The 15,538-nt window shown below is 48.5% G+C and overlaps 2 protein-coding genes across 2 annotated transcripts in view; one reads left to right on the forward strand and one right to left on the reverse strand.

The window, feature by feature from the left end:
* Positions 1-2,325: 2,325 nt before the first annotated feature.
* Positions 2,326-15,538, forward strand: part of LOC123345307 (butyrophilin subfamily 1 member A1-like) — a 33,419-nt gene continuing 20,206 nt past the window's right edge. Inside the window, exon 1 of the mRNA XM_044982083.1 lies at positions 2,326-2,534. The gene's annotated coding sequence lies outside the window, so the exon portion shown is untranslated. The remainder of the gene's footprint in view (positions 2,535-15,538) is intronic.
* Positions 7,824-15,013, reverse strand: LOC123346668. The gene is made up of 4 exons (XM_044984143.1): positions 14,998-15,013; positions 13,093-13,135; positions 9,255-10,441; positions 7,824-7,835 (listed from the first exon to the last, which is right to left on the reverse strand). The coding sequence occupies exons 3-4, from the start codon at positions 10,257-10,259 to the stop codon at positions 7,824-7,826; spliced, it is 1,017 nt and encodes a 338-aa protein (XP_044840078.1). The 5' UTR covers positions 10,260-10,441; positions 13,093-13,135; positions 14,998-15,013.

Consider the following 15,538-nt stretch of genomic DNA (forward strand, 5'->3'; position numbering starts at 1 on the left):
TAGGAATTAGCTTCATCACATTGCAGTGCTACAGGTAGTAGCACATCCCTATAGTTTTCAGTTTCATACAGATATGTGTGTATGAAAATGCTAACTGTAGGATCACGCTACCCACAGCAGCGAGAGGTCCAACTTTGCTAAAAAAAAAAAAAAAGCCCATCTGATTCCTACAGAGAGCAGTCTCTCATGCATACAGGTTGGATAAACACAGTCAACAACCATCTTGCATAAAGTATATATTAGCTATGTCATATCCATATCATAAACATATTTTCATAAAGAATGTAGAGTATAATATCACACCCCACGTGTATGTTTCCTGCTCTGCAGATAATAAAGGAGCATGCACCTTTGGGTGCAAACACTTATGACAATAGTACAGAGCCATGCAAGCTCTATGATTCTGTGTGAGATGGCAGACAGTGAGGAGGGCCAGGCAGGTTAGTGGGTTTAGAAAAAAAGGTGTAAACATTATGTATACGTTTATGCATTATAAGAAGTTTGATCCCCTGGCCACAACTACCCCTGTCTGACCTGTTTGGTACCCAGCATACGCTGCTAAACCCAGGAGCGGTGCCAGAGTTTCTGGCACCCTAGGCAGAATTCGGGGGGCTTCCGGTTCCACTCCCATCGCATCACCAAAGAAGGACTCTCTGCCAAAATGCCGCAGGCAACAACGGCAGTCATTGAGCTGCTCAATTGCCTACCACTGTTTTCCGCGGTACGTCGGCAGAAGGTCCTTCTTCGGCGGCGTGACGAGAGCAGAACTGGAAGCTCCCATGCGCCCCGTGGGGAGCGCACAAAATGCCGCCCTCCGAATCCTGGCGCCCTAGGCAACCGCCTAGGGTCTCCTAATGGAAGCGCCAGCCCTGGCTAAACCAAAGCTTCGCAAAATACAGTGCATACATACAAAACACATGCAAAATACAAGTGACATAGTAACCGTAGTGACTCTGTGGTGACATAATTTGAGTTAACCCACACTTAAACTGTAGGTATGGCCTTAGGTATATTAAATGTTTGGAGAATGAGGGTAGACTACGATTCATTCAGGTGTTTTGGCTCAAGGCATTGGAACTGGCCTTACTGCACCCTACAGGCTCAGGAACAAAGAGGCCCAAGAAAAGAGATCATTTATTTATTACAATTTCTTGACTCGAGGGTGTATAACTCATGATTTTAAAATTCTTGTGGTTGTCAAGGTATCTTGGGGTTGTAGATGTGTGTTCATTATATTTTGAAAGGAAAAACTATGAATGGGTTGAACAAAGAATTAGCTCAGTCCCTCAGGATAAGTACATTGGCTATTAGCCAAGATAATCAGGGATGCAGGCCCAGGCTCTGCATGTCTCTAAACTGCCAGATGGTGGGAGTAGACAATGGGATGGTTCACTGAGTCATTGCCTGGTCTGATCATTCCCTTAGAAGCACCCGGCATTGGCCACTATCCCCCACTACCACAAATTATGCAGTCGAGTTTCCCGCATTTCACAAGACAGGATTCTAGATGAGGTGGCTATTGGTCTGACCACTAATATTTACAACATTGGTGAATTGACTCAAAACAAAGTTTTGACAATAGGCTAGAAATTCAGTCAGAGTGGAAGTCAGATGATCCAACAGAATAAACATCTGCTCTAAAAATTAGAATAAAAAATTCAGGGAATTCAGGGAATCCCAGCAGCCGATAAGACAACTTGGGAAACTGCTTAGAGACTCTGTGCAATCACAGTGATAAGGGATTCTTTGTTTCTGAGGGGATATATGCAAAATGTTTTACTGAATTAAGTATCAGGAGATAGCCATGTTAGTCTGTATCTACAAAAACAACAAGGAGTCTGGTGGCACCTTAAAGACTAACAGATTTTTTTTGGGCATAAGCTTTCCTGGGTAAAAACCTCACTTCTTCACACACCCTGAGTGCAGCAAGTTTGAGCACTTTAAAGCGCTAGTGTGGACAGGCTCGTCTCCCAGTGCTCAGAGCTAATCCCCTCGTCGAGGTGGATTACCAGGAGCACAGCACTTTGAACTCTGTAGTGTAGCCATAGCCTCAGTAGGTTAGATCAGACAAAGAGGAATTGCATTGATGTGCCTGTGCCTTTAAGAACCCAGCCCTGGGAAGCTGATGCTGAGAGGTCCTGTCTGTGAGAGGGGAAATAAAAAAGCCCCTCTGCCCCCCACCATTTTTGCAAACACTCTGACACCCTCTGCCAGCGCCTCACCCCAAACTTAACGCCCCCTCCTCCCCCCACCCTGATTTTGCCCTTTAGCCCCTCTCCTAACCCTGCCTCCAGCTGCCTGACCCCCCAGACCAGTCGATTTCCGACCCCCGCTCAGACCCTGGCCACCCCCCTGCTCCAATTCACCCCCTTTGCCACTTTTTAACCCCTATCCAAAGCAGTCAGCAGAATCCTAAGGGTATAAGGGCAGAGGGAAGGGCAGTGGCTTCAGCAGATGTACCGAGCATGCTCATCACGTCATAACTAGCACATTTCTACGGGAGCGGTGTCATTCCTTACACCTGCCTGGGCATGGTAAGGGGAGCCCCGGAGGGGCTGTCAGGGGGTGGAGGGAGGGTTGGAGAGTGGGGAGTTCAGGGGGGGGGGTTGTCGGGGGCACAGGGAGGGTTGGATGGGTTGGGAGTTGGGAGTTGGGGGGAACTGTCAGGGAGAGGGGGGAGGGTTGGATGAGTTGGGTGGGGCCACCCAGAGAATTCAGGGGGCCTGGGGCAAAGCAATTTTGGGGGCCCCTTCGGTAAGAAAAAGTTGCAATACTATAGAATACTATATTCTTGTGGGGGCCTGTGCAGGGCCTGGGGCAAATTGCCCCACTTGCCACTCCCTCTGGGTGACCCAGGAGTTGGCAAGGGGGGCTGTCAGGGAGTGGGGAGAGGGTTGGATGGGTCAGGAGATCTGGGGGGGGGACTGGTGGGGGAGGGTTGGATGGGGGGGCTGGCAGGGGGTGGGGGGAGGGTTGGATGAGGGGGGAGATCTCGGGGGGGGCTGGCAGGGGGTGGGGGGAGGGTTGGATGGGGAGAGATCGGGGGGGCTGGCAGGGGGCAGGGGAGGGTTGGATGGGGGAGATCGGGGGGGCTGGCAGGGGGCAGGGGAGGGTTGGATGGGGGGAGATCTCGGGGGGGGGCCGGCAGGGGGTGGGGGGAGGGTTGGATGAGGGGAGAGATCGGGGGGGGCGGCAGGGGGTGGGGGGAGGGTTGGATGAGGGGAGAGATCTGGGGGGGGCCGGCAGGGGGTGGGGGGACGGTTGGATGAGGGGAGAGATCTGGGGGGGGCGGCAGAGGGCGGGGGAGGGTTGGCTGAGGGGGGAGATGTCGGGGGGGGGCGGCAGAGGACGGGGGGAGGGTTGGCTGAGGGGGGAGATCTCGGGGGGGGGCCGGCAGGGGGCGGGGGGAAGGTTGGATGGGGGAGGAGATCGGGGGTGGGCCAGCAGGGGGCGGGGCCGGAGGGTTGGATGGGGGGAGATCTCAGGGGGCGGGGGGAGGGTTGGATGGGGAGAGAGCTGGAGGGGGGACGGCAGGGGGCGGGGAGAGGGTTGGATGGGGGGGAGATTTGGTGGGGGCGGCAGGGAGCAAGGGGAGGGCTGGATGGGGGGGAGAGATCGTGGGGGCGGCAGGGGGTGGGGGGAGGGTTGGCTGTGGGGAAGATCGAGGGGGCTGGCAGGGGGCGGGGGAGAGTTGGGTGGGGGGAGATTTGGGGGGAGTGGCAGGAGGCAGGGGAGGGTTGGATGGGGGGAGAGCTGCAGGGGGGCCGGCAGGGGGCGGGGGGAGGGTTGGATGGGGGGAGATTGCGGGGGGGGCAGGGAGCAGGGGTCGGGTTGGATGGGGGGAGATTTCGGGGGAGCGGCAGGGGGCAGGGGAGGGTTGGATGGGGGCAGATTTGGCAAGGGGGCCAGCAGGGGGCAGGGGGAGGGTGAGATCGGGGGGCTGGCAGGGGGCAGAGGGAGGGTTGAATGGGGGGAGATTTGGGGGGGCCGGCAGGGAGCGGGGGAGGGTTGGATGGGGGGAGATCTGGTGGGGGGGCCGGCGGGGGGAGGGTTGTAAACGGGGATAGAAAAGGGGCGCTGGCAGGGGGTGGGGGTAGAGTTCAATGGGGGGAGCGGCGGGGGAGCGGCAGGGGACGGGGGAGATCTGGGGGGGGGGCGGGCAGGGGCGGGGGGATGGGGGGATGGGGGGGTGATCTGGTGGGGGATGGCAGGCAGGAGGCAGGAAGATCTGGCGGGGGGGCGGGCGGAGGGTCGGTTGGGTGGAGGCGATCTGGCGGGGGAGGACTGGATCGGCGGGGGAGATGTGTGGGGGGGCAGGGGTGGATTGGATGTGGGGGGAGATGTGGCGGGGGGGTTGGCAGGGGGCGGGGGAGGTTTGGATGGGTGGGAGATCTGGCGGAGGGGTCGGCAGGGGGCAGGGAGATCTGGCGGAGGGTCCGGCAGGGGGCAGGGGGATGGTTGGATGGGGGGAATCGTGGGGGGGCTGGCAGGGGGCGGGGGGAGGGATGGATGGGGGAGATCTGGGGGGGCTGGCAGGGGGCGGGGGGAGGATTGGATGGGGGGGAGATCTGGGTGGGGGGTGGGCAGGAGGCAGGGGGAGGGTTGGATGGGGGGGCCAGCAGGGGGCGGGCGGAGGGTTGGAAGGGGGGAGTTCTGGGTCGGGCTGTCAGTGGGTGGGGTGAGGGTTGATTTGTTATTTCTTTGTTTTGCTGAATTTTACTCAAGAACAATGGGCCCAATACTGTTCTTGGGGGAGATTTGTAACTTCCTATATTTTGAATAGAGGAAATTTACTGCACCAAACGCAGCTGCCATCAGTCTAGTTTTCTCCCTGTGCTGACATTGCAGTTTTCTGCCTCTTCACTGGGGTGGGGAGTGAATCCTTTTATTCTTGTAAAAAATAAAATCATGCTCAGAATCAATCGAAACAGAAAACTGCCTCCTTTTCTCCTTCTGACCTCAATGGGAATTAAACATGTGCCTATTGTTGATCCTGTGTTCGAGTGTCACTGAGTAGGGACTTCAGGCCATACTGAAAAAGAGACGTTTATACACTGTATAACAGATAATCTCCTATTGTGTGAAGAGCCATTTAAGGGGCAATATCATGAAGAAACCTATAGGAATGCAGCTCTTTAAAAATGGCAGCATTGTTGTGTTATGTGTTTGTTTTGGTTAAAACAATTTGCTTATTTTACAATTTTTAATCATGTATTATTGCACACAATATTAGATTTTAGTTTTTCTTTTTTTCAGTTTTTCTTTTTTTCTTCCTTCTCTCCTTTGAGATGGGATAAGGGATGGGTGAATAAAATGTTTTTATTCCATTTGATTCGGGTTTCTCATTTTGAATCAATTTGAAATATTTTTTTAATTTAGCATCATTTTGTTGAAAAATTAGAAACATTAAAATAATAGGAAAAATCAATTTAAAAAAGCAAATTTCTAAAAGCCATATTCTACTGAAAAATCAGTTTTGTTTAAGTATTTTGGACCAGGTTCAGTATTGTCAACTCTCAGAGTTATTTGTGATTTTTGTGATTTTTATTTTAAGTGTCATAGTATCCCGTAATTTTCTGAAAGCCCTAGTGTTCTAGTTTTGAGTTTATGTGAGAATATTTGATTTCATTTAAAGTAAAAAATAAATTTCTAGCCTTTATAGTTGCAGGGGAAAGTATAAGATTGAGTGTACCCTCAAGGCTGAGAAACCAAATGGCAAAAAATAGGAACTCAGAATGTACACCTCTACCTTGATATAACGCTGTCCTTCTGTGACGTTATTGATATAAATGGGGACCATATAGAACATGGGTTGCAACCAAGGTCCTGTAGTGGCACCAAATCCTAAGTAAAGGGGGTCATATAAGGTGTCTAAGACCAGGTTCTGGGTTGCTGATTATAATTATGCTGTCTATATGTCTGTATCATTTTTAGTTGAAGTTATGAATGTTGGCTCTATGCTGTCTGTATTTCAAGTTTGTGCTGTGCTTCTGGGGGAAGCCTCCCAGACAAGCTGGTGTTAGCTCTGCCTAGCCTGTTTGATGGCCCATTAAGGACACAATGGACCCATGGAGAGAAGGCAGACACGCCTTGTGACTCAGCAAAGTATGCAGGGACTGGCCCATGTGACTCCAGGCTCCATCTTGCTGTAAATTTCCACAGTGAAGACAAAGAGATTCTTACACCTGGAAAAGCCTATATAAGGCTGATGCTTCATCTCCATCTTGTCTTCAATCCTGCTTCTGACCTCTGGAAGGACTGTGCTACAAACTGAAGCTCTGAACAAAGGACTGATGACCCATCCCAGTGGGGGATGCATTCCAGAGACTCAATTTGAACCTGCAGTTTACTCCAGCACTGCTGCAAGCCTGAACTAAGAACTTTGCCATTACTGTATGTAATTAATTCCATTTAACCAATTCTACCTCTCATTTCCACCTTTTTCCCTTTGTAAATAAACCTTTAGATTTTAGATTCTAAAGGATTGGCAACAGCGTGATTTGTGGGTAAGATCTGATGTGTATATTGACCTGGGTCTGGGGCTTGGTCCTTTGGGATCGAGGGAACCGTTTTCTTTTATTGGGGTGTTGGTTTTCATAACCATTCATCCCCAGGACGAGTGCACTGGTGGTGATGCTGGGAGACTGGAGTGTCTAAGGAAATTGCTTGTGTGACTTGTGGTTAGCCAGTGGGGTGAGACCAAAGTCCTTTTTGTCTGGCTGGTTTGGTTGGCCTTAGAGGTGGAAAAACCCCAGCCTAGGGCTGTGACTGCCCTGTTTGAGCAATTGGTCCTGATTTGGCACTTTCAGTTGGGTCCCGCCAGAATCGCTCCGTCACAGTGGCGTAGTCGTGCTTGGATCCACAGAACCAGGTCAATTAAGCTTTGGGTCAGAACCCCACGCTATCCAAATTTTAACTTTGGGATTGAGAGTTTGGTTGGTTAAAGATCAGTGACCATGAGACAGAAAGCATCAGGAAAAGCAAGGAAACTGCAAGCCTTGAGAGACAGCCTGCAGTTTGATTATGAGCAAGAACTGGCAGAAATTCGAATGGAGAAAGAGGCTGATGAGAGAAAGAAAGAAGTTGCTAAGAGAGAAGAAAAAGCTCGTAAGAGGCGTCTGGAGCTGCTGGCTGCTGAGGAGAAAACTCGACAGATGCAACAGGAGACGGCTAGACTCCAACTCCAAGTCAAAAAAGCAATGGAAGAACAGCAGAGACTGTATCCTCTTGAAAGTCCAGTTTGTAACAATGTTGGTATGTTGTATAACTCTGAGCAGTTGTCTGGGGGTAACCAAATGTACCCCAACAATGCCACCTTTTATGTCAATGCTGTTACTGTGGGTTCAGTAGGGGGTGGCCCCATAAATTGTGCCAGTGCTATGGATGGGAATGGTAATGGAAAATTCATAGAGTGTTTGAAAGTCAATGGTAAAAGCTGTTTAGGGCAAATTATGGCTTCTAACATCACTCTTGTTAAAGCAGATCTGGTCAAAGAGGAAGATTATTTACCAAATCAGAGTGTGAATGTTGTGATCCTCTGTGAGTTTACTGTCCGTGTGCCTTTAGCCAGAATCCACCTTGAGTGGAATGGGGCTCAGCATGAAGTGATAGCTGGCGTCAGGAAGTTATTGCCTAAAGATCTTTTAATTGGGGAAACTGTTAAAGCTTTGTTCAGTCCAGGTAGCCAGTCACAGGAGAGGAATAATCTTAAACCTGTGTCTATTGTGAGCAATGATTTGCCTGAGGAGGGTTGCTCCAAAGGTTTGTCTGTGCAAAAAAGCAGTGTGTCTGGGAATGAAATTTCTGAATGTCTGTCTAATGTTTCAGAAGTAAATCTGGAGTTAGATCAAGAGCAGAAAGATCTCATTGGGGAGGAAAATGTATCTCAGGTTAAATCCCTAACTGAGGAAGGAGTGGGTAAATTTGTAATGGGTAAATTTGTAATGGGTAATGAATTGGTGGCTAGTGCAGCTTGTAGAAGTAAACCTGAAACGGGTAACTGTGATTTGCTAAAAGTAGCTCAGTGTAGTGAAAAGAGCAGCAGCTTATCTGTTGGGAGAGGCAATGTGCCTGGAAGGGAAAGTTTGGAGGAGCCTAGGCAGCCTTGTGAGCTGATGGCTTTGTCTAATCAGCAGTTTGGGAAGGGAGGGATAGTGGAAAATGAGTGTCCATATCCCTTACCTGTTTCCTGTGTGGAGAAATGTGACAGTGGAGGGAATGTGCCTGTCTCTGTCAGGAGTATTGACTTGCCTATGAAGGAAGCTACCCCAGTCTCCAAGCAGTTGTCTGTGAACAGCCCTGTGTGCTGGGACAAGGGAAGTGAAATCCCAAGCTGTGTGTCTGGTGAAGGAGAATGTGTCTCCGGCTCTTCTGTGTCTGTGGAGCAAACAGAAGGGGCCTTTCAGCCTGTGATGGTTGAGGGTGATTCAGTTGTCTCGGAGTTGGTTGTAAATACAGCTATGTTGGGATCAAGGAGACGCGGAGTCAAGAGGTTTGTTAAGCAGGCGTCCCGAGCTCTCTTGAGCTGGGTTTTTATTAGTAATTAGAACAAAGAGCATGAGATCATAGTTACTTGTAACATATTGATTGGTTCACCCATAGCCATCTCCCTTTGTGCAATATATCATAATTGGTGAAGGGACTACGTGAGCTATTGGAGGGGCTACGTGCGCTATTGCCTAGTCTGTGCTTAATCAATAACCTGAGCATTGCTTTACCTTAAGCCAGGAGTAAATGTAATAAACATGTGTGTGGTTTGCCAGCACAGCATATTTTCACTACATCTCCCCCTTTTTGTTTTTAAGCAATTTGCAGGCATAATGAATGCTCTGTTTTGTATTAAGTCGTTGCCAAGGGCAGCCTTGGACAAATAGGCTAATAAGTGAAGGAATACACTGTAATATGCAGCAACAAAGTATTAATCCTGCAACTATAACAATAACATATGCAAACATTTGCTTTAGCCAGGATAGGTCTGGCAGCCATCCAGTAAGCCAGTCCCAGAATCCTGAAAAACCAACATCCATAGTAACTTCTTTTGTTAAATTATGTAGCTTTACAATTTGGTTGTGCACTGCTTTTTCATTATTGCTTAGGTTAAAGCAACACATACCATCCAATTTTTCACACCCATAATGATGTTGCATTAAAAGATAATCTATGGCCGCTCTGTTTTGCAAAAGTCCATGTCTTAATTCGCCCTGTTCCTCATTTAACAAGGCTAGAGCTTTAGAAGTTGTATTTAAGGCTTTTACTGCCGAGCAGGCTAAGGCGTTAATGTTTTTACTGTTTCGTGCCACCAGACCGGGCACCCCAACCAGGGATACGGCCAGCGCAACGTATTCGGCCTTACTAATTAGGGCCGCGTGACTATCACAGCTTTCATCAAGGAATACACTCCGTTTTGTTTTAGTAAGTGGTGTACCCTTAGTTTCCTTTTGAGGCAAAACCAAAGACAGCCTACTAAGACAGCATGGAGTTTCATGACTGATGTTGGCTGGAATGTAGTTAAAGGTATATCCGGGGCAGGACCAGAACCAGCCCCTTGGCAATTGTAGGTACTCATACATATATGATATATTAACCATACTTGAGCAATTGAAGTTCCCTTTTGGGAATTGAATACAAGTCTTTTTGGTACAATTAACCATTCTAGCACAACTAACATTAAAACTAGCAACATGCGGTGTTAACAGGGTAACGGCAAAACGCGGTTTGTGCGTTAGTCGATCTCCCCAATTATGGTACCCGGGGTACCCTAATTCCCTAAGGGTAGAATTTTGTTCTAGAGAATTATAAAACCATGTATCATTGTTGATGTCTTTGGGATTATGGCATACTGGTATTAGGCAAGATCCTAGCACCTCCCCCACCGCCCTCTGCTCCGTTAAGCAGAAGGTACTTTGGTTTAAAGTCTTTGCAAATACCTCCCATATATTAAGATGAACCCCCCCAGTCACTATCGGTCCCCCTTCCGTAGGGACAGTAGTTAAACTGAAAATAATTATTGTTAACAAAAGTACAGAATTGGCATTTAAGGAGGCTATTAATGCCATCATATAGTTCTCTGCCGTTTTCTCTTGTCCTGTTTTTTCCAACAGTTGTTCAGCCTGATTAGCTAGGTTCTTTACTTGGCCCCATGTGGCAGGTGCATTTCGTTGGCCCCCTCGTTTTCGGCCCGTTGTCACTTTTCCTTGTTCATCATATAAGTGTATGTTGAAGTCAGGGATGGGGTTGCTCAGTCCCTGATGCCACGCCATCCTTGTATGGTCGAACGTATCGTGCAGGTACCCAGAGCGGGCCGCTTGGTGTTGATACAGCTGCGTAACCGCGCCCCCAGGTGATTAGTGGCACAGGTCCGCTCCACTCCGGGCCAGGTAGCTGACGATAGGTTACCTTTGGAGCAGGAAGAACTTCGGTCGTCTGATAATGCCGTTGTGCCCTAGTGAAAAATTGAGAATTGAAAGGTAATAGATTTAAATGATTGAGTGTAAACAGTACTTGAGCCAGCCATTCTTCCTTTTCTGTCAGGCTGCCGGGGACAATTCCCCCTTTTTGTTTTTGTCGCAGAAGAGCAGTTTTTAATGTGCGATTAGCTCGTTCTACAATGGCTTGTCCTTGGGAATTGTATGGGATGCCAAAGGTATGCGTGATTCCCCAGCGCGTGCAGAACGCTGCCATCGCGGAAGAGCAATAGGCTGGGCCGTTGTCAGTTTTTAAAGCTGATGGCTTTCCCATCACTGCAAAGGAACGAATGAGGTGATTACAGACGTGTTTGGCTTTTTCCCCTTTTTGTGGCGTTGCCCATATATAGCCAGAATAAGTGTCTATGACTACATGCAAATAGGACCAGGGAGCTAATGGTGGGAACCGAGTGACGTCCATTTGCCACAATTGGTTTGCACCTAGCCCCCGAGGATTTACCCCGATAGCGGGTCCTGCGAGGTTTCCAGTACACTCAGGGCACTGCTGAATAATCGCTTGTGCATCAGATAGTGGTATGGAAAATTGCTTGGCCAATGCCCTGGCATTTTGGTGATGTAAGGAGTGACTTTCCATAGGAGAGCAGGGGAAAGCCTTTAAGGCGTTATCAGCATAGGCATTGCCTTGCGAGATTTCTCCGGGGAAAGGCTGATGACTTCTAACATGTGCGATAAAAAATAGATGTCGTCGGTGACGTAATATCAGTTGTAGGGAAAGAAATAAACCAAGCAAATTATTATCCAAAGATGCAGTAACACAACTAGAAGCAATATTACTAACAACATTGGCAGCATACAAACTGTCTGTTATGAGGTTAACTGATTGATCAGAAAATGTGTTAAAGGCAAGAATTAACGCAGCTAGCTCCGCACGCTGAGGAGAGCGTTGCGGTAAGGTAAACTGGGATTTCCACTGGTCATTTTTCTTCCAAGCAACCACCCCTCTGGAGGGGCCACCATCGGTGAAAATGGTAAGAGCTTCTGTTATGGGAACGGGAGATACCAAGTAGAATACTTTCAGTGGAATATGCTGAGCAACTTGGAGACGAGGATCCTTGGGAGTATGGTAAGTTAGGGACCCAACATAATTGGCTAGGGCTATTTGCACCTCCTCCGAGTGCATACATGCAACTTCCCAGGTGGCGATGGGGATGGGGATAATAATGTTTACTAAATCCATGGCAAACAAGTTTAGTGCTCGATTGCGTCCTTTAGTGATTAATTGAGCAAACATTCCAGACAATGGGACGAGTGTGTTTTTGTGTGTGTGTGGTAAATACATCCACTCGAGGATAAATTCTCTCTCACTTGTATGTTGAAGTAATGCACCCATGAATTGCTTAGTGTCCCCAAGAATGATTAAGGACGGGGGCACGTCAGGTACTGCTCTATCTACCCACCTTTCTGCCATGGCTTCGTTGACCTTATGCACTACCTCCCGTTGTTCGTTTGTTAGTGATATTATGTCTCCCGGTTGCTTTCCTAATTTTAGGGCATTAAACAGTGGAGTTAGCATAGATGTGGGAATCTTGTAATACGGTCTTATCCAATTTATGGATCCTAGAATTTGCTGTAGTACTACATATGTTAATTTTTTTGGCAAGGTAAGTTTTGGAAGTATGGGCATGGAGTATGCTGCAAGCATTTTATGACCTAAATATTGAAAAGGTTCGGCTTCCTGTATTTTTTCCGGGGCTACTACCAGACCCGATTGACTTAAGATAGCCGTTAACTCACTTTTCCATGTGGTGGGTAGGGGCCTACCGGCTATTAAGATATCATCCATATAATGGTATACAAGTAGCGTTTTGAACTTATTTCTGAAAGGTTGAAGAGCAGTGTTTACAAAATACTGACACATGGTAGGGCTATTTAACATGCCCTGGGGTAACACTTTCCAATGATAACGTGTTGTGGGTTGGGCGTTGTTCAGGACTGGCACTGTGAATGCAAAATACTTTCTATCCTTTTCCTGTAACGGTATTGTAAAGAAACAATCCTTTAAATCAATTATTGCCACCTGGTAGTCATAAGGGATTAAATTTGGATTGGGGAGGCCACACTGCAGGGGGCCCATTGGTTCTAATATTTTATTAATTTCCCGCAAATCGTGAAGGAGCCTCCATTTTCCTGATTTTTTCTTAATTACAAAAACAGGAGTATTGTACGGGCTTGTAGTATGCTCAATGTGTTCATCTTTCAATTGTTGCTCAACTAATTGCTGCAAAGCTTCTAATTTTTCTTTAGGTAATGGCCATTGTTCTACCCAGACTGGTTTATCAGTTTTCCACTGTAACGGAAGAGCCTGAGGCTTACTCATCTTCCAAAATCAGTTTCGCCCCTATCTGTTCTAACAAATCTCTTCCCCAAATGTTAAACTGTAAAGGCAATATGCAGGGTTGAATATATGCTATTATGGGACCTTGTTCCTGGGATTTTACCGGTAACCATTGAGAGCTCTTTTTAGATGCTTGGCTTCCTCCTACCCCGAATACCGCAGGGGCTATCTCAGAGGGCCATTTAGGTTCCCAATCCTTTTCAGCTATGACAGAAACATCTGCCCCTGTGTCCAACAAACCGGTCAGCCACTTACCTTGGAGGTTATACTTACGTTGAGGTTTGTGCAGGGATATTCGGTGTACCAACGCCGCCACCTGTGGGTGAAAGGAAGAGTCGCTGTCGCCTTCAGTACGGGTTGATCCAAAGCCTCCTGTACGTGTTACCTGTGATTTTTCTCCAGGGAGCTCATATGGCAACAGTATCATTTGTGCCCAGGAGTCCCCTCGTCTTAAAGTAAAAGGCAGGTGACTCCAATACTGAACATATATTTTTCCCTGATAATCAGCATCAATCACTCCTGGAACTACCATAATTCCTTGTTTGCTTGCTGATGACCGAGGGAGTATAATGCCCACCGTCCCTTCAGGAAGGGGCCCTTTTAATTGAGTAGGCATTAAAAGAACTTCCCCCGGTAAGAATGAGGATTTTTCTTCTTGATTATACAAGTCTATTCCAGCACTGCCAGTCGTTGCCAGTTGTGCTCTAGTCAATTCTTCCGCCCCCGTTGTTTTTCCAGGGCCCGGGGAGGGCCCGATTAGTGGTTTCCCTGCCCCAGTCCTGATCGACATTGATTTGCCCAATGATACCCCTTGTTGCATTTAGGACATTTTTTGGAGGGCCTACCCCCTTCCTGGGGTCTTCCTTTATGTGCTCCCCCTCCGGGTGCCCTACACTGGCTTTTAAAGTGACCCGGTTTTTTGCAATTAAAACAATTTCCCGTGGGTTTATTACCTTGTCTTATAGCCCCCGCCAAAAGAGCCATAGCATGGGTTTGACTACCGACATCTGCGCAAGCCTGAATCATGTCCGCTAAAGTGTATGAGGGGCGATGTATTATAGATTGCAGTACCTTCTTGCAATCAGCATTAGCTTGCTCATAGGCCAGTCGCCGTAAAAGCTCTGTCTGTGCCTCCTCGTTATCGACCTGCCGCTGTACTGCTTCCTTGAGCCTATCTATGAACTGCGGATACGGCTCTGTAGGCTGCTGCCGGGTGGCTGTGAAAGACCTAGTCGGTTTCCCACTTACGGGAACCCTTCTGAAAGCTCTCATAACACTAAGTTTAGTACGAATATATGTATCTGGGTCTAACTCCAACTGTCCCTCTATAGTGCTAAATTGGCCTGCTCCATAAATCTGGTCAGGCGTGGCAACTGGGGTTGAGTATCCCACAGCAGCTAACCTAAACTCACTGTCCCACACCATATACTGGGCGGGGGTCAGCACCATACGAAATAAGTCTTTCCAATCTTGTGGAGCCATAATGTAGCCATTTCCAATTCCTTCTAAGATGCCTGCCACGAAATTAGACCTGATGCCTGTCTCTGTGATAGCTTTTCTCACCTCCCTCAGTACTGTATACGGTAGCGCCGTCCACTCTCTGGCGGCATTGCCCTGTGCATCGACTCCTGCCGCTATAGGCATTAACATGGGCAACTCTCCCTCCCACTGATGTTCTTCCTCCAAACTCAATTCCCCCTTCTCACGCGCCAACGCAACCGCCGCCCGGACGCAGCCCCCACGATTCCCCCGGAAACAAGGCTGATCAGTTCCTTTATTAACGGAGGGATCCGAGGGCCGCTGCCCCGTATCCGACACCGCAGGTGCTGGTGGTAGCACCCGTGGGTACGGAGGCGGTGTCGTCAGCGCGAGAAGCGGGGCGGCAGTGAGAGACGCCTGTGGCCCCAGTTTTCCCACTGCCTCAGTACAGCGCTGCCACATGAGCAGGTGCTGTACTGCTGCTCTCGGTGTCTCAAAGAGCTGTGTTCCTATCTTTTGCCAATCTGCTTGCTGCAGGGACCCCTCTTCGGGATACCAGGGGCATTGGCATTCTATTTCCTTAACAAAATCCTCTACATGCCGCAGCGTAACCGCTGGGCAACCGCTCCCCTCAATGAGCTTAAATAATTCCTTAGCATGAGCCTTTTGTGGCACTGATAAATCGCTCCCCATACTCACGAGTGGCTGTTTCCAGCGGGTGCACCTAGACTATTCCAGTCGGATGAGCAGGGGTCCTCGGGATCTGGTGAATCACGTCGGGGTCACCAGATGTTGGGATCAAGGAGACGCGGAGTCAAGAGGTTTGTTAAGCAGGCGTCCCGAGCTCTCTTGAGCTGGGTTTTTATTAGTAATTAGAACAAAGAGCATGAGATCATAGTTACTTGTAACATATTGATTGGTTCACCCATAGCCATCTCCCTTTGTGCAATATATCATAATTGGTGAAGGGACTACGTGAGCTATTGGAGGGGCTACGTGCGCTATTGCCTAGTCTGTGCTTAATCAATAACCTGAGCATTGCTTTACCTTAAGCCAGGAGTAAATGTAATAAACATGTGTGTGGTTTGCCAGCACAGCATATTTTCACTACACAGCTAAAGCCCAGGAAGGGAATAGTCCTGAGTTTGTGTCTGCTGGGGAGAATGGCACTGTGACTAGGTTGCATCCAGTTAGTGTCATAGCAAAATCCCAGAGAACAGACAATTCTGGTGCTTGTAGT

Source organism: Mauremys mutica, chromosome 12, assembly GCF_020497125.1.
Source record: "Mauremys mutica isolate MM-2020 ecotype Southern chromosome 12, ASM2049712v1, whole genome shotgun sequence".
NCBI classification, from domain to species: Eukaryota; Metazoa; Chordata; order Testudines; family Geoemydidae; genus Mauremys; species Mauremys mutica.